General features: G+C 40.9%; 1 protein-coding gene across 1 annotated transcript in view; it reads left to right on the forward strand.

Moving 5' to 3' along the window:
• The window catches only part of LRP1B (LDL receptor related protein 1B), a 1,349,009-nt gene that overhangs the window by 1,159,850 nt on the left and 169,563 nt on the right, over positions 1-19,596 (forward strand). The window contains exon 60 of the mRNA XM_075000767.1: positions 4,952-5,151. Within this exon, the coding sequence (XP_074856868.1) occupies positions 4,952-5,151 (200 nt within the window). The remainder of the gene's footprint in view (positions 1-4,951; positions 5,152-19,596) is intronic.

Raw genomic sequence — 19,596 nt, forward strand, 5'->3', positions numbered from 1 at the left:
TTATACAAAGCCTTTTACCAAAATAATTTTGGATATATTATTTTTGTTTTAGTTTTAATGTGTGTGTTCTCCCCATCCCGCAATTTAAGATTCATTGAGTTATTAATGTGCTATTGAAATGGTAATAGGTGAGTCCAACTCATCCTTTCAAGTAACATGCTAAAATAATGGTCCATCTGCTGGGATATTAAAAATGTTACCACAGTTTTCGTAATAGAAGGTTTTCCATTAACATCTGTGTCCAAAATTCCCCATCCGCTTCACAATGAATTTGTGCAGTGTCCTTTGGGCCAAAGTTCTGTGTCCTTCTTTTGTAAGGGACCTACAGTTGCATTCCAGTGCTTTGCTGTACATGTAGATTTGCTTCTGCTGGCACGCCATGTAACCACGGGCACTTCGAAGTGCCGTGCTACTTTGAAGTGCCTTTACTCCCCATAATTTTGTAGTGCGGGCTGAAGAAGAGACAAGTGTAGACACAGCCTATATGAGCTAGATTGCATCGTCATGATTACCATCAAGAAAAATATACTGCTATTCCTGCTTTGGTAGCCTCCACCCATTAGCTTCCTTCTGTCATTAGCTTCCTTCTTTGATTTGAAAGTCTCTATATACACATACCTGCTTGTGTGGTTTTTATATTTATCCTATCCATGCACAGGGACAAAAATGTAAAATAAAACATAATTTCTCCATTTGAAAAAAAAATTATGTTCAGGTAATTTCAAATATATAGAACAGATAGGCTACATCTGCACTTGCATTCCTCTTTCGAAAGAGGTATGCAGATGAGGGAAATCAAAAATGCATATGAGGAGTACATTTGCATATCTGGTGCCTTATTTGCATAATCTAATTTCAAAAGAGCTTCTTTCAAAAAAAGAAAACCAGTGTAGACACTGCTCTTTCGAAAGTAAACCCCATCTTTGAAAGAATCCTTCTTCCCATAAAAAGAGGGAAGATAGATTCTTTCAAAGATGGGGTTTACTTTTGGAAGATCAGTGTCTGCACTGGTTTTCTTCTTTCAAAAAAAAGCTATTTCAAAATAAGAATATGCAAATGATGTGCCAGATATGTAAATGTCTCTCATTTGCATTTTCAATTTCCTTCATTTGCATAACTCTTTTGAAAGAGGAATGCAAGTGTAGATACAGCCATAGAAGGGAAAAAGAGGGAACAACAAAAACAACATCCCAGCATTTTTTTTCCAAGTTTTTTCCTCTGAAAATTTGAGACACTTTGGTACATTTCTGATTGCTATAAATATGAGAGAGAATTTTTGTGAAAATGTAATGAGAAATTAAATAAGATTTACTGAATGTAAAACTGGAAAAAAAATGTAACCCAACTGTGCTCATAGAGATCTCTCTCCTCAATTTATGCCAGAGCAAACCTAGATAAAGCTGAGGAAAGGAATGATGCACAAAATATTTTCTCTGGGTGCAGGTAAAACTGATTTCCTTGGATCCTGGAGTTGCCAGGGGATGAACTATCCTTGAACACAAGTTAATGAGATCTTAGAGGATGTGCTGTCACACACTGAGTTATAAAGTTCGCTCCAGAGGCATTAAACCAATGAGAATCATGGGTGCATGGGACACTCATGCTATTGTCCCCAGAATGCCTCTTTCTCAGGACTGCATAGGAATCAGGGGGGCTTTGGCAAAATCTGACAATGAAGCATCCATTTTACTAGGTTTTTTTTATTAGAACATTGGTCTTTGTTTTATATTTCCCTTAACTGACATTCATACAAATTAACATTAGGCTCCAATATTCTAGCTTGGCTGTTCTTCCTCTCAAATGTCATTAACTGTATTACACAGTCTGCAAACCAAATTCTGTCATCAATTAAGCCTATACAGCTTAATTGTATACAAATTCTGGCTCATTACTCATGTGATTGTTTTTAAAATCTGCTCTAATATAGTGTAATTCTTCGCTGAAGCCAGTGACATTACTCCGGATTTAACTACTGGTGCTAAAGAATGTAGAATTTGCCCTTTTGTCTTCAAATTATGTCTTTCCTCTGTTACACTTGTGCGTTGTCACTAGCTTTCTATGGGAATTTACAGGGGCAATGTAGGACATAATTTAACCAGTGAGGATGCCTGGGAAGGAAACAAGTCATCCTGGCAATTTTTCAAAAGGAACCTAAATGATTTAGGAGTCTAAGGGCTTGTCTACATGGTAGAGTCATGCACGTTATCACTGTGCAAAGTCTGAAGGGTACTAAAATGTTGCACATTAATTGGTCTGTGTAGACCCTGCTCACGTTCACTAAAGATTCTCTAGTATGTACTCATTAAAACTCACATGGGAGCCTTTAGTGTATTACTGAGTATATGCAGAACCTCCTTAGCATAATTCTCACTATGCGAACTTCAAAGTTGCTAACTTTGAAGCGCTGGCAAGCAATGTGGCCATGGGCACTTTGAAGCACCCATGCAACTTCAAAGTTTCCTTATTCCTAAAACATTTTGAGAGTAAGGGAACTTCAAAGTTGCATGGGTACTTCAAAGTTCCTGCAGCTACACTGCTTGCCAGCACTTCGAATTTACTAACTTTGAAGTTCACACTGCAAAAATGATGCCAATTATGTGCTGCATATGCAGTGTAGTGCCTCATTGCTATTCACCGCTCGAGATCCTTTACATGCCCCCTTTGAAGGAGAATGTGCTGGTCTGAGACCATAGGCATATTCTTGAGGCAGCTAAACCCCCCGTCCCTCTGCTGCAGCTATGTTCTATTTTTAGAGCTCTAGTTCAATCACAGCAAGTGGGAGAATTTATCACTTTGACAATTAGGCATCCAGATGCTTGGTATGGCGTTGCACTGCACATGTGCAGAGGCAGAATTGTAGGTACTTAGAGAAATTTACTGCAAAAACTCAGGCACTGATAGTAGGTGCACATAGGGTCAGTGTTTTCTGAATCCCAGGAAAGCTTGATTTAGGACACCTAATTCTTTGATCAATCTGTCACTGAGTGCTGAAGTCCAATAATGTGGAAATGAAAAAATATAACATACTAAGTGAATTGCATCTGAAAATCTCTGAAGACAAGGTAAATACAGAATCCTGTTCCTGTTTCACAGTCACTCTTCCAAGTCAAGTCAAACCATACATTGACGTCTCTATTTGCTTAATATTGGGTTTTCACCATTGATTTCTTGTGATGTTTTATGAAGGTTCTACTATCAAACTAAATTATTTAAACACATGTAAGGCAAAAATACAAATCAGTGTATCAAAATTAACTCAGATTATGTGCAAAGAGAGAGCACATAGGAGGACAAAGATACTACACTAGGCTTTGTGTTGTGTGATTTATTTATACACAAAGATGTAACGATAGACAAAGAATTATAAACACAGTTCACCTAGCAGACATGGAATAAGAATTATTATTCTTGTATAGTGAGGATTTTTGTCTGTGTGTGAAAGATGGGAATAATTTAGTATTACATCACAACATATCTAACATCTAGTTAGAGAATATCTTCTTTCTTTTCTGTCTCTTTCACTTACTAACAAAATAGGCCTCTGGGCAAGAATAGCTTTTCTCATCCATCTCAACAGGCTTAGTTATGCTGATAACTCAGTTGTTCCCTGTCATTTAATGATAATGTGCACCTTAATTTCCTAGCAGACAATGTTCCCATAATTTTCCCTTGTGCCCCGTGTATCACTACTCACAACTTGCTTACTTCCCAAAAGCCTTGGGGACTGGAAACTTGAGCCCATTTCAATCACTTATGGAAGTGCCCACTCGTACCAGCTTAATACAGATTTATTAATACAAAAAATGACCTAGATGAACTAAAATAATCAACCTTTCATCCTCTTCACAATATCATTCTTAGCTATTGCCAGTACTTGCTGGTTCTGAGTACTGGCAGCACAGCAGCCTCAGCCATGGGATGGGCTGGGTAGGGGCACAGGGGAGCCCTCTGAGTGCTAGCTTCTTTCTGGTTTTACAAAACAAAATAAAACAAAACAAAACACTTCTTTGATAATGACCCACTGAATTATCTACATACAAAAGATCAAGTTTTCGCTACCTACAGAAGAGGTGTGACAGTCTCAAGTCTCCATTTCAGAGTCCACTTTCTTATAACTACACTTTTTCTCACCTCTGTGGCTAAATAGTTCATGAATGAGAAAATATATTAGTATGCCAACAAAATATCTCCTTATAATGATTTTAAATATAACACATGCAAAGTATCATGGCTGAATATTCATAATCAACATAAAAAGAAAGAAAAAACAAAATCTCCACACAATGTGATGTTCCCTCATTTTCAGCCAATTTAGAAATTCAAATCTTTCTCCGTCGATATTCTTGCCACTTTTAGTGTTGGCTGGACAGCCTTTCATAATATGGTTTAGAATTTGCCAATTATGAAAAGATGTCATTTCCATCACAATGTATCAACAAATCAATGTATCATTTCATCACAATGTATCAATGCACATTTCATCAATGAATCAATTTATCATAATAATCAATTAAATTAATGTACAGAAACTTTACATTGTAATACACCATTATAGTTAACTTCCGGACGTTCTTTTGGCAAAACTATGATTACAGGACATGAAACTAACTTAGCAAAATCATGACAATAGTTCAAAATTTAAGGGTAGCAATCTTACATCAGTCTAGACATACACAGCCCATTATGAGCTTTTCCTTTCCTGGTTTAAGAACAAATGCAAAATTGCATCAATATTCCTAACATGGTGACTCATACACCTAAATACTCTACCTCAAACTACGAAGTTGTAAAATTATATTTGGAAAAATAAACTAGCATGGAACATGGAAGCAATATGGAATGATTCCTGGGTAGCACTTAAACCAACCAAATAAATTATTTAAATATTACCTGCTATGTGTTAGTGCTTTTGCATCTGTAAATAAAATAATTATTGACTTTGTTTTCTCAGATATTTATACTGGATTGATTGCTGTGAGTATCCTCACATTGGCCGTGTTGGTATGGATGGCACCAATCAAACTGTTGTCATAGAAACACAGATCTCCAGACCTACAGCACTTACAATAGATTATGTCAACAGTAGACTCTACTGGGCTGATGAAAATCATCTTGAGTTTGCTGACATGGATGGATTTCACAGACATAAAGGTTGGTTAAACAGTTGTAAACATTCAAGTTTTGACATTTCTTATTTTACATTAAAGATTTGTTATATTGGAGAGGAAATTTTTTTATTCTAAATGTGCATTGCTTTTTTGTAACCATTTTAAGAATCGGAATGCAAATTTATTAGCATCTTTGAGCACAATACTAAAGGATATTCCCTGAAAAGAAAAGTGTGTTCTTTTCCCACCTGCATAAACCAAAGATAGAAAAGATCAAAAAGACAAATTTCTATTTCTTTTTTTCTTCTTTGTTTCCTGTGTTTTTGCCTGCACCTATATTTTGCTAGTTACTCCTTAGAACACTGAATTTGTTGTAGATGTTGACTGCCAACATGAATCCTGCAGAGTAAAAGCCCCTGTCCTGCCAATCTTCTGCATTCTTTCCATAGCTTATAAAGGCCTCTTTGGCATTCTTTTAATACATGCAAATGCACTGCAATTCATATCTATGAAACATGCCTTTTATCAAAAGAAAGCAAAAATTCTAAATAGGGGCTGGGTTTTCAGAATAGTCCAAATACATTATTCAGTTGTAAGAATGTTTTTCCTTGGCTGAACTAAGCTGTAGTTTTTAATGTGTTTTATTTATTAGCATAGAAATGCTAATGTTAAATGTTAAAGCTGCTGTTGGTTTGCTGCCTTTTGGTGTACATGATTACAGATTCTCTAGGAAGAAGATTATTAAAAAGGGACTATATTTTTCCATTGTTATAGATACCATTTATTTGCTATAATAAAGCTTGATTCAGACTCTTACTCGAATATGAAATACTGGTCTCATCTAGCACTCAGTGACAGACTGAATATCTCTATTAATAAAGTAATATTGAATAACACAGTGGTTTGAAAGATGAAAATACACGTTAGCAAAAGTCATCCCAGTCAAGTAAAACTACTTTCCTCAATGAATAATGGATATGGCCTGTCAAAAACTACTCTCCTTGCCAGGCACAACTATGTGTTTCTGAACCACGTTCTTTTGAATGTAGGTTGTTAATTTTTTGAGAGGCAGCCATGACAAACCTTTAATGAGAACAGCAAGAGTAATACTCCATTGTGTATATAGGTCACTGGGCAAATCTAAGTGACAGGAGAAACGCTGTACCCAAAATATAAGGTGGCTGGGGTGGAAAATTTAGAATATTCCGAAGAAAGAGCTATCTTTCTCCCCACTGGAACAGTTAGAGTTCTGAAACTAGGGTCAGAGTATACAGTTGCTTTGTGGAGCGTGCAAGCATTTTTTTTTCCTTCCTATAACTTAAAATGGGATTGCCTTGGTTATTTTATCTTTTGTAAAGTGTAAATTAATGTATGTTAAGTGAACCTTTTCATTTTCTTTTGTATCCATTTTCTATTTGTGTTCATACATTTATGGTTTTGTGTCAGGAACATTCAACCCCAGGAGAAAAGGCACCTTGTATCCTTGCAAGAGGCACAGGAGAAAAGAGATTTTGGAACCTAACCTGTGATTTCATGTTGGTTTATAAGGCCCAGGCAACCAGAACCTATGCTCTATTGTATGACATATGTTGCAAAAAGCTCTGAGTGTTTGGGGTGGGAGGGTCAAAGACACAAGGAGACACCAGTAGGATCAAGGAAGAGATGAGAGTTTGTAGCAGGATTAAGTAACACTGAGAGTAGATTTTTTTTCTACCACAATTTAAGAAAATAGAAGATTTTTGCATTCTGGTGGAGAATATAGGAGATGAGGTCAAGCACAAAAAGTCAAAGACTAGTACATTAATTTTTTATTTTAAAAGCTGTATTAACATTCAGATTGTCAAGATAGCACATCATCTCTGTTAGGCTTAAAATGCAGAGCCAGATGATTGCTAGAAATCTTTGGTTTTCTTTAACAGTTGAGTCAGTCTGCAGTTTAATGAAGTTCATAGCTCTTTATGGAGCTAGGCCTTAAATTATAAATAAATCACAGGGATTGTCTCTCAGTGGAAATTATAGCATTTGCACCAGAATTCAAATTAATCACAACTGACATTAATAAATTAGGAGTTATTTAAAAGAGTGTGCTGGCAGCCATAGGAGCATGAGGTGGCCAGATGACACTCACTAGCATCCCCAGAAAGTGACACTCCTCTGTGGATGGATGGATGGCTAGCAGCCAAGACACCCAGGATCCCCCTGGAACCAAGGGGTCCAGGCGGCGGGGCTGCCAGGGCTGTGGGCAGCCCCCAAAGAGAGGGGGGCCCTCTGGCTGGAAGCTGAAGCCTGGGACCTGCTGGGTGTCTGGGGAGATGAGGACAACCTGCTCAGGACGCAGGGGCAGAAGAGAAGCGTGGGCGCCTTTGCCTGCCTCACCAGCAACCTCGCTGTAAGGGGCCACCCCCTCTGGACCCCCAACCAGGTCCACTCCAAAGTGAAGGAGCTGTGGCAGGGATATGCCCAAGCAAAGGACTCAGCCAGGCAGTCAGGGGCAGCGCTGGCCACCCGCCCCTGCTTCAGGGAGCTCCACCAGTTGCTGGGACCCAGGGATGCTGCACCGCCACAGGAGACCCTGGACACAACAGAGCCGGAGGGGCAGGGCAAGAAGCCCCAGCCAGGAACCTCAATGCCACCCCTCACCACGGGTCCTGAAGTACCTGCTGGCACTGGGGACAGCGACAGTGGGAGTGAGGGACTGCTGTGCATTGCCGAGCCCTCCAAGAGCCCTAGCTGGGCTATCTGCACCCGGGCCACCCCTGAACTACCCAAGGAACCCTCAGGTAGGGCTGGGCATGGGGTGCCCTGGTCATGCAGGGGGGTGCAGAAGTGGTCCCCAACGCAGCTGGTACGGGTCTGGGCACATGGCCACATGCCAGGGACCCAGGGATGGCCGTCATCACTGCTGGGAGCCATGGGCTGCCATGAGGGTCAGAAGCCTGGGAGGGCTGGGGCAGCCACTCTAATGGCCCCAGATTTTGGGCCCCACAGAAGATGGGCCACCCCAGAGCCCCTCACCACAAGCAGGGTGGGATGGCAGTGGGGACAAGGCTGCTGGCCCACAGTACCTGGGCTCATGACTGATGTAGCACCACCTTCTTGCCTTATGTCTTCACAGCCTCGGCATCTGCCAGCCATCCCAGCCCCCTGGACGTGCCCAGGAGCCCTGCAGCAGCAGAGGTGGGGGAGGGGGCGATGCCTCCCCAGACCGGGCACCGTGGTGGGAGGAACCACCACTGCAGCTGGGCAGATGATCTGGCAGCAGCCCACATGGCTGCATGGCGGAAGCAGAATCACTTGCTGCGGGAATGTCTCTCCATGCAGCGGGTGGCCTGGGACCGGCTGGCTGGGTATCCTGACACCCTGACCCAGGCCATTGCCAACCACCTGCCCCATGGATATCCTTTCCCACAGCAACCCCTCTGCCCCAGCACCCGGTTCCTCCCCAGTCCCCTTCTCTTCCCCGTCCCCCTCCACCCCAGCCTCCCACTCTTCCCCACACCCCCCAACCCCAGCATCCCTCTCTTCCCTTCTAACCCCCTCTTCCACAGCCCCCCCACCCCTTTCACCCCCCACCTTGCCCTTGCAGCTCTGCTCCCAGCTGACATGACTCTGGCCAAGTGGCAGGAGCTGGTGTGCTGCCTGTGGCCAGGTGAGCCCTGCCCATCTGTGGCTCCCCCGACCATCCTCCCTGCAAGTCCAAGCCCCTAGATACCCCGGTCCAGCCCGACCTCTTCATTCCCCCTGCCCCATCCCAGACCCACCGTGTTCCCCGGACCCGGGGTGGTCACAGCTTTAGGGTCCATCATGGCTCCTGACTAGCCACTCCAACGGAGGATTGAGGCCCCCCGCCTTCCCATGTATATAGTTCACCCCCACCCCCCATAAATAGTCACACGTTCTTTGTGTTCCAAAAATAGCAGTTGAATTTATTTAACGCTGCTATGTGTCCTACTTGGGGTGGGGATGGCGAGGGGCATGCTGGTGGTGCAGGGGTGAGAATGGGGGTGGGGTGCATGGAGTGAACTGGGCCAGGTCATGGGGGCCCCCAGGCAAAGGTCTCCCAGAGGGCCTCCCTCACATGCACCCCATTCAGGTGCACCTGGCGACATGGGACTGCACCTGGCTGCTCATGGTGTGGCACAGCCTCAGCTGCCCAGTGTGCCACAAAGAGTTCCTGCTTGCTGTCCACAAGGTTGTGGAGTGCCCACCAGGCACCCACAACTGCTGGCACACTGAGCAGGCCTACCTCCAGGCACATCAGGAGGCACGTGAAAAGCACCTTCACACAGCTGAATGCCAGCTCCACAGTGTTCCTGGACTGGTTGAGGCAGGCACTGAAGAGGTCCTGGCTCTCATTGGTGTGTCCTGTGTAGGGGTGCATTAGCCAGGCCTGGAGTGGGTAGGCAGCATCAGCGACAATGCACGGGGACATGGTCACATCCAGCACTGGCAGCTCCCGTGGGGGAATGTAGGTGCCCTCTGCCATCCTGAAGCCGATCCACAAGTTCCGCAGGACACAGACATCGTGGGCCCTGCCAAGCCAGCCCACACAGATGTCCATGAAACATCCTTGGGCATCCATGAGGGCCTGGAGGACAACAGAGTGGTAGCCCTTTTGATTGATGTACCATCCCCAGCTGTGTGGTGGGGCCTGGATGGCGATTTGGGTGCTGTCCAATGCATCAATGCAGTTGGGGAATCCCAGCTGTTAGAAGCCGGCCATGGCAGCGTCCACGTCTGCATAGTGAATCAGGCAGCACAGGAGGATCCTGTTGATGGCGGCAGCAACTTGTAGGGGTAGAGGGCACAGGCGCCTGTGAGTGTGTGGTAGCATATGGGGGACCTCCTCCTTGGGGCCCCACTCCTGGGGACCCCACTCCCCAAGACCCTGCTGTGGGTGTGTGGCCCTGGGTGCCTTACCTCAACGAGGATGACCCCAACGGTGGCCTTCCCCCCCGCCCCCCTGAATTGGTGGCCAACCGAGCTGTTGCTGTCTTGGGTGGACAGCTTCCACAGGCCGATGGCTACTAGTTTCTCCAGGGGGAGTTCGGGCCACATGTGGGTGTCCTGGTGGCGAAGTGCTGGTGCCAGCCAATGGCACAGCTCCATGAAGGTGGCCTGAGTCATCTGCAAGTTGCGGAGTCACTGGTTGTTGTCCCACTCTCCGAGGATGATGATGTCCCACCATTCCCTGCTGGTGGGGTACTGCCAGAGGTGACAGCATAAAATGTACATTGTTCATTTTATGACCATAACAGAACTTCAGCAAAATCAGTATTAAACAATTGAAATTTGTTCATTAGAGAGAAATTGTATTGTTTGCATGAGTTCTTGTAGAAATAGTAGGTTATTCATTCATAAATAACAGGTTATGTGGAATATTCAGATAGTAATATTTTAATAAACAGTACATTAAATGGAATAAACAAAAGTGTTATTGAATGATAGACCATATCTCTAAAAGTGAAGTTGCCTTTCATGAGATTTTTGTGTATGGATTAATTACTGGAGCTGAGATAATTGATTTTAAATATTTGGGTTTGGTTCACCAAACTGGAAAACCAATAAAACCCAAGTTTGTCATGTGACTGTGAAATGACTTTTTTTTTTTACTTAGTTTTTGGAGTTTTGTATTATTATTTTTGTGGGGTTTTTTTCAAAAAGAGAGAGCAAAATTTCTAAATTAAATATTTTGAAAGTAAATGTTGCAAGGTTTTGTTTTGAATATGATTTTTTTTTAAATTTTGGCCAAAACTAATTAACGTTTAATTCCTATCCTGTATTTGTTGGTCTATGTTTGTTAATACTTCATGTTAATGCAGTTCTGTATCTAAAGAAGGTGTTAATCTCCTGCTAATGGATTGGCAATTGTACATCTTTACCAAATATTTTAAAGTAAACATTAGATAGGAAGAGGATATAGTTATAAATTAAGCTAACTTTTTAGGTACCTGAGATGTAAGCCTAACTACACTCAGAATTCTCCAGACTTTGATTAAAGTTATTTATCTTCATAGCAGGTCACAATGGAAGGGAAATCAGTTCATCCTGCTTTTGTATTTGGTTTAAATTGTAATAGTTCAAATTTAAATACATACAGCAAGGTCAATACAATAGCATTATAACAGGTAATCAATATATATCATATATCACAAATCAGATTGCCAAATGAAAGTGTTTCCATGCAAGGGGAAGCAAAAATTAGAAAGAAAAAAGGTTTTTGTGTAGCAGTGTATGTTTATAAATCAATAGCTGTTACTGATTGAGCTCTTGGGAAGTTTACAGATTGCTGGAGCCTTCATGAAGGAAAGTAAAAGAAAAAGGCATTCTATTGCTACATCAGAAAGACTAGATTGCAATATTCTATTATGATTATTTTTTCTTCATTTTTGTCATTCACATTCCATGCAAACTCTAGATTTTATAAGCTATTATATGAAAACAGTGCTGCTGTCCTGTTGTTTACAACATAATAAAAGGTAATGAAAAGAAGCAAGAAACAATAGAGCTACTACAGAAATGTTTCTCAACCAGTAAAATAAATTAAAATTAACTGCCTTTTCTGAAATGTCTGACAGCTACAACCTTCACTTGTGCTTTAATGCTGTGACACTGGAAAAATATTTATATTAAATTTTGTATTCATATTAGAACAACTTTTGTTTAGATATATAACTTCAGCCTTGCTTAATTTTTATTTATTTGATGAACATTTGATAAGGTCAGTTATTAGTTGATTTGATTATAATATAATTTTCTTTCAAATCAATAAGTGTCAGAGAGGTAGGTGTGTTAGTCTATATCTTTCAAAACAACGAGAAGTCCAGTGGCACCTTATAGACTAACATAAGCCCACAAAAGCTTATGCTCCAAAATGTCTCTTAATCTGTAAGGTGCCACAGGACTTCTTGTTGTTTCTGAAATCAATAAGTGGCAACTATGGCCTTCCAGGCTACACAATTCCAGCGGGGTGGAAACATATATAGAAATATCAGCATATTGCAGAAGTCCATTAAAAGTGTACAGTTCCTCTGTGGTCAAAATTTCTATAGCACATTAATGATCCATAATATTGTTTTCCCTTATGCTTTAAACCAGTGATACTCAGAATTCAGTGGTTCAGGAGCCAAATTAGTGCTTAACATATCCCAAAAGAGCCACAGCAATGTGAATTCATTGTTTACATTACTACAGTACCATATAGATGTATTTAAGCAGTATGATAGGAAATATTCAAAACACACACACACAGTCAGTAATTTTGCTATAAGAATGATTATAATTATAGCTGGAAGTATACAATTATTATAATTATTCTAACAGCAAACGTACTGACCAAGTATTATTTTATCCACTCAAATTGATTAATAACATAGTAGAAACCTCAATCTGAGTATCATTGATGTAAATATTTTTGTCATCACCCATACGTATGCAGCAAATGAAAGCTGCACTTAAAATCTGCTAATTCAGCATAGTTTTGGAGTCTTGGGGAAAAAAGAAAAAAAAATAAAACCTTGTGTATTTTCTCTTGTATTTTCTCTTGTTCTACCCTAGACCAACAGGAATTGATGCCAGATTCAGCTAATAGATGGCACCATAAAACCCAGTGTTTATCATAAAAAGAGTTCTCAGGCTAAATTCAGGAATGGATTTTATCAACTGGGGGAAAGCCCATCTGTAACACTTAGGGCTGGGCAGTCTTAATTCATTCAGTGACTTGCTAAGTGCTACGCATTGTGTAAAAACATCCATACATTTAGATGTCAGTAGAACTCCTGGACCATATATAATAGTTTCCAAAAGTCAGAGAACGCACTTAAAAATTGGGTATGAGGAATGGTTAATAACCTGGGCACCTGGTGGAAAGAGAGGACTTTTCCTCCATAACTTAAATTACTCCTTATGAATATCAAACATGAAGGACTGAAACTAAAATAACATTGCACTCACGACATTGAGTTTTACACCAGAGTCAGTTGAATGGCAAAACCAATCAATGGCACTCAAATTTAGCTCTGGAGACTCAAGTTCTCTAGGTATCAATACCTCATGGACAGTGGGCAATGGCAATAGAAGCCAGCCTGCACTTCTCACTTGTAAACATGCTTTCATTTCTAACCTGGATGTACAACAGTCTATTTAAAGCATTGCAAGTCTCCATGCCCACTTAACTCTTGAACATTGAGCTATGACTGATGACATAATCACCAGTTAGTGCAAGTTGCTTCTTTTATGGTACTTGTGAATTAGGTTTATGCACATTGATAAGTATGGTGAAGCAGGAACTGTTCTCAGTTGTCCTGGATTGGTACTGAGGATGAGAGAAGCACTTCAGCTTCTAGAGCTCTCAATGCATTGCTCTTCATGAGCATAAAATTCAATTAAAAATATTTGTAGAACAGTATTTTAGATGCCTCAAAAAGACAAGGTGCTGAAATAACACATTTTACTAGATCAACTTTGGCTGGTGAAAGGGAGTTCTTCGCCCTGGGAAAGTTACTCATAGGCTTTCCCTACACTAGACCTCCCCTTTCGAAAAGGGGATGCTAATGAGATGCTTCAGGATATGCTAATGAAGCACTGCAATGAATATGCAGTGCTTAATTAGCATAATAGTAGCCACAGCACTTCATTAGCATAATAGCAGCACCAGCACTTCAAAAGTGCCACTTTCAGTCGCGCACAGCTTGTCTACACGGGGTCCTTTTTGAAAGGACCTCGCATATTTCAAAATTCCCTTATTCCTATAACCAAATAGGAATAAGGGGATTTCGAAGTGTGAAGGGTCCTTTTGAAAAGTACCCTGTGTAGATGAGCTGCACGTGATCGAAAGCAGCACTTTCGAAGTGCCGTGGCTGCCATTATGCTAATGAGGTGCTGCATATTCATCTCAGTGCCTTATTAGCATATCCCAAAGTGTCTCATTAGCGTCCCCCTTTCAAAAGGAGGGTTGCTAGTGTAGACATAGCCAGAATGTCACAGTGAAATTCAAGATCAAATAGACTGTGAAGCATAAGATGTTAACACATTTTGCAGGAGCTCATTCAAAGTGATGTGGACAGTTAACCATTCCACAGTCAAAAGGCAAAGGAGGATTAGTGGGTTACACATTGCTGTGAGGAGCCATAAATATTGTTTTTTTTTTCACTCCACGATTTTTGTAGTCTAGAAAAGTTACATTTTTAAGATATCAGGCTCATCTTTTGAAGGTGTTTTGCAGGTTGGCTTTCAGGTTTATGACTTATAGGTCAGATATGGAGCAATCATTCTGTGAAAATGTTGGACCATGATTGATATGGTGTTTCTATCTCTAATATTTGTGTGTGTGTGTGTGTGTCTGTGTGTGTGAGAGGGAGAGAGAGAGTGAGTTCATTTGGAAGCATAATGACTGTAGAGACTAGATTGCAGTGTTGCATTATGGTTATTACAGTTTTTGCTAATTTCGTTCATTGAATGAGGTGGCTCGCATGTTGTGTTATACATGTGTAGAGCTTGTGTAGCTTGAAAGGTGTGTTGTGGAGATATAGATCATTACAGCAGTGAATACATATTTGTGGATTTTGAATCTATTGTTATGAGAAGCTGTAGTGCTGACTGAATTTGGTGTGTCCTCATGAAGGCTGTAATTTAGTCATGGAGGATTCCAGATTGTGGAATTCCAGATATGACACTTCAGACTGTGGTGGCTGGGAGCTGCAAAGCCCCCACTACCTGCTGGGAAGGAGCCTGTGAAGTACTCCCAGTACCTCTGGTGACCCTCAGAGCTCCAAGACCTATGAGTGGAGGAAGTACTCTGCAGCTCCCTGCTGACAGGGGTGGTAGGGAAATCCCTAAGCTTCCTGTTGCAGTGGTGGAAAATCGCCTGCTTCCAGAGCTGTGGGGAACACCTAGTTCCCAGCTTCTGTGGGCCTCTAGGGGTAACAGGCAGATCTGTCTGGGTTCCAGAGGAGAAGTTCAATCACCCAGCCCGCACTGGAAGCCAGGGCAGGGGTATCCTGCAGCTCCCAGCTGCTACAGGCAGCTCCTCATCCCTACAGCTGCCCCACTTGAAGTTATGTTTTGTGAGGGATATTTTAGTGAAAGTTAGGGATAGGTCACAGTTTCCATGATTTTTTTGTCTATTTTGCCTGTGAGCTGTCCCTAACTTTTCCTAAAAATATCAATGACTCAGTCTTTGCCTTAGTCCTCATCTGAGGGGAATTTGCTTCTGATCCTGAGCTTGGTGAAGTTGGTGTATTTTTGGAGGCTAGAAGAGGAGGTTCAGATTTTTTTTTCAGGATGTGGTCCCCATCGAGTGTGGGTTGTAATTGCTCAATGTATGGGTTAGATTAGAGTGACAGGTGACAATAAGGCCTATGTAGTCATAGGTTGGTGTTTTTTGGCCTTATATTAAAGCTTGTTCTCTTTAGCTGCGTCTACACGTGCACGCTACTTCGAAGTAGCGGCAGTAACTTCGAAATAGCGCCCGTCACGTCTACACGTGTTGGGCGCTATTTCGAAGTTGAAATCGACGTTAGGCGGCGAGACGTCGAAGTCGCTAACCCCATGAGGGGATGGGAATAGCGCCCTACTTCGACGTTCAACATCGAAGTAGGGACGTGTAGACGATCCGCGTCCCGCAACATCGAAATAGCGGGGTCCTCCATGGCGGCCATCAGCTGGGGGGTTGAGAGATACTCTCTCTCCAGCCCTTGCGGGGCTCTGTGGTCACCGTGGGCAGCAGCCCTTAGCCCAGGGCTTCTGGCTGCTGCTGCTGCAGCTGGGGGTCCGTGCTGCATATACAGGGTCTGCAACTAGTTGTTGGCTCTGTGTATCTTGCACTGTTTAATGAAAGTGTGTCTGGGAGGGGCCCTTTAAGGGAGCGACTTGCTGTTGAGTCCGCCCCGTGACCCTGTCTGCAGCTGTGCCTGGCTCCCTTATTTCGATGTGTGCTACTTTGCCGTGTAGACGTTCCCTCACTGTGCCTATTTCGATGTTGGGCTGAGCAACGTCGAAGTTGAACATCGACGTTGCCAGCCCTGGAGGACGTGTAGACGTTATTCATCGAAATAGCCTATTTCGATGTCGCAACATCGAAATAAGCTATTTCGAAGTTGGGTGCACGTGTAGACGTAGCCTTTGTGTATTTGGGTGGCTGTGATGCATTCTACTTCTGTGGTAAAGGGTTGTTGTTTGGTGAAGGTGATTTTAAGTCTATGAAAGTATGCATCCTTTATTTTCTCTTTGGAGCATTGTCTTTCTCAAACACTGTAGTCAGTCACATGGCTTTGGAGAGGGAGGGGAGAGCTAAAGAAAGTAAAGTCATTGCAAATGTTTACAGGTCTGACTAAACAAAATGAATGTCCAGTCTTGTTCTCACACTTAAGGGTATTTGTCCTTGTGACAGTAGATGGCAAAGATAGTACAAGAATATCTGCAAAACTCGTGCTAAATGCAGCTATATAAACTGTTGACATTCCCACACCTGATACCATTTTGAGTCCTTTAATGAAATAAATGTAAGAAGTTCATTTGTATCACTTTTGTCACAGCTATTTAAAAACAACACTGAGACATTGTTACAATGGTGACTCACGTTAATAATGGTATAGAGGTCTCCCTCTCATACATGTATGTGCAGAGTGACAATTTCCTAAATAGAACAAAATTTGTAAATACTGGACTGTATTTTGGCAAATTTAACAGTATTTTAGAATTCAGCATAGTAGTTTGGAAATTAGTCTGTCCTCATGCATTGTAATAGTATATTGTAAATCAGGAGGATATATTTTTCTTTAATTAAAAAAAATTGGTTAATTGCTATCTGGATATTGTTAGTCCAACCTGCGGCATTTAGCTTTACCTCTCTTAGACCATATACCAGAAACCGGTCAAACTTATTATTTCAGAAGCACACACGAGCATCAGATGTCCTCAGGATTCTTGGGCTGTATGTCAGATAATATTGGAGTGTCGTACAACAGGATTGACTAGTTTTGAGGCTACTCACTCTCCCTTTGAATAGGATGTAAATCCTGACAAACAACATATCAGCAGTGCACTACAAAATCAAGTGGGTCAATCAATGACACTTTCCATGAGCTTGCAATAAACAAGAAGACTTCCTGAAGTGGAATAATCACAACAAGTAGGTTCTGTGGAAATCCTTCCTGAACCTAATGTTCCATTCGTATGGAGTTCTCATCACAGACTTGTTCACCAAAGAAGATAATACCAAGTACTTGAATGTCTGCTTCAAAGAAGACATGAGCCCAGGCTCGCTGATAATGACTTTTCCATTCAGTGGTTTCAGGGACTGCTATATACTTTCCTTGTAATTTCCTGATCCCCTCAAAAATACCCATGATCAGTTTGGACAAGGTTTCAGTCATTATGATAGGCCCAGACAGACCAAGACAGTTTTGACTACTGAACCCGTTACAGATGTCTGAGCAGAATCCCATAAATCTTCCATTGTCTCCGGACATGATATCCCATAATTACCATCAGATACTGTACTCAGATCCACAATTGTTGTATCTATGATTTAGTTGTTGGAAGGCTGAGCAATGACAGAGATGTTCGGAGATTGTTCCCTACCAATTCAAAAAAAAAAAAAAAAAGAAAAGGAAAAGAAAATCCTTATGAAAAGCAGAAAACATTCTATTAGAAAGAGATACTTACTGAAATGGAGATTTTCCATTTGAGCAATTCAAAATAAGAGTGAGCCAATGGAAGTTCTGACACTTAAATTGCATAAACTATTTCATCTTGCCATGAATCAACATTTTTGTAAAGATCTACAGGCCCAACTTAATCTCTGTAGAAGCATTGTTTGGTGGTAGGGTGCTCCAAGAAGGGATGTGCAAATAGACTGAGATACTAACTGTAGGGAAGAACAAACATCCTTTCTTCCACATTTTTGAATGTATTTTTCTTATTTTTGTTATAATTAATATAACTTAGACTCAGGAAAATGTCAGAAACCAGAAGAGAACTTTTCTCACATCATATTGCCTTCCCAGATTGACCTCTTCCCCAATTCTTCCCATTCAAATTAAGTCCATTGGGCATTTTTTCAGTCACTTCGTTAGTGTCAACACATGTTGTTAACATAGTGAAGTAAGGTTAGATATTTATATTTAGCCAACTAATAAATATTTATGCTGATATTTTTAAGGTTACATAAAATGTGAACTTCTAGTTCTCATTAAAATGAATGGGAACTGGGTGTTCAGGCTCTCTAAAAGTGACTTTGAAAACCTCAGTTTTAGTAACGGAAGGTACTTTTTGAGGCAGTTTGGTTAAGTGATGAAATAAGTTTCATGGGTATATATGAATGTCCTTCTGATGTTTCCAAAAGGTTCACATTCTCATACCAAATTCTCATACCAAAAGATAGTTCAGCTGCAGAAAACAACCATCTAGGTAATAGATTTTCCTTTTCAACTAAATTACTCTTACTTTTGCTTTTTTTAAAACATAATGATACCCTTTTGGGGAAATAAATCTTACATTAATGGTCAATCATACTTTTAATATCTCAAGTTAGAATCAAATATAATGATCGAGCTTCTGTAATGAAAACACAGTCCTGCTTTTAGTGCTGCTTTATTTGTGCCATACAGAGTGGTGATAAGCAGGAAAGAATCTCCTAATCAAAAGAATACAGCTTCTTAGAAATGTACCACGAAAACATTACTAAGGCAAAAACAGTAATGAAAGCCATGTCAGATATGATTTCTAAATATTAAATATGACCCGAGAATATTTATATGGGATTTTTTAGAAAAACTCATAATTCAAACAAATGCATGCATCTGTTGACTTGACAGTTATGAATAATACTGTTTTACATGCCCTATATGCCAAACAAGATGTACTAGGTTTAGCATAAAAATGTTATGAACAACTGTAAGATATACTTGTTCACTGCAAAATGAATGACATATCAGTGTTTGTATGAGACATGGCAGAATTTGATGTTAAGCTCATGAGTATATTAAATTGTGGCGAATTATAGTGAATACCAATTTTCATTATATATGTAGCACAAGAGTTCTGATGAGTTAACATGAAAATGTCCAACACTTAAGCCTACATTTTCACATGAATTCTAAATACTATAATATAAATCTTCTGCCTTAATGCAACTAAAACCTTTTAAGTAAAACAGATTGTACAGTAGGAATGTGTAGGTGTTCCCTGTGTGTTTTATTTCCATCTGAACCATTGCTAACATGCAAAATAGTTTACTGGAGAAGTTCTAGGCAATGTTCAAAACTTTGGAATTGATTTTGAAATGTATAATAAGCACCTGTTAAACTTCAGCCCACACATTGCTTCTGTTTTTTTTTTTCCCTTTTCCCCCAAGGTTTATTCATCACCTTTGGGTGATAGTTGTTATTTTTTAGTCTTCTTTTAATGGGGACAACTTATCAACTATGCATTCCAGGTGCATACAGTTTCTAAGAAAAAGCATGACCTTCTCATCCGCACATTCAAT

The sequence above is a fragment of the Carettochelys insculpta genome, chromosome 8, assembly GCF_033958435.1.
Source record: "Carettochelys insculpta isolate YL-2023 chromosome 8, ASM3395843v1, whole genome shotgun sequence".
NCBI lineage: Eukaryota > Metazoa > Chordata > Testudines > Carettochelyidae > Carettochelys > Carettochelys insculpta.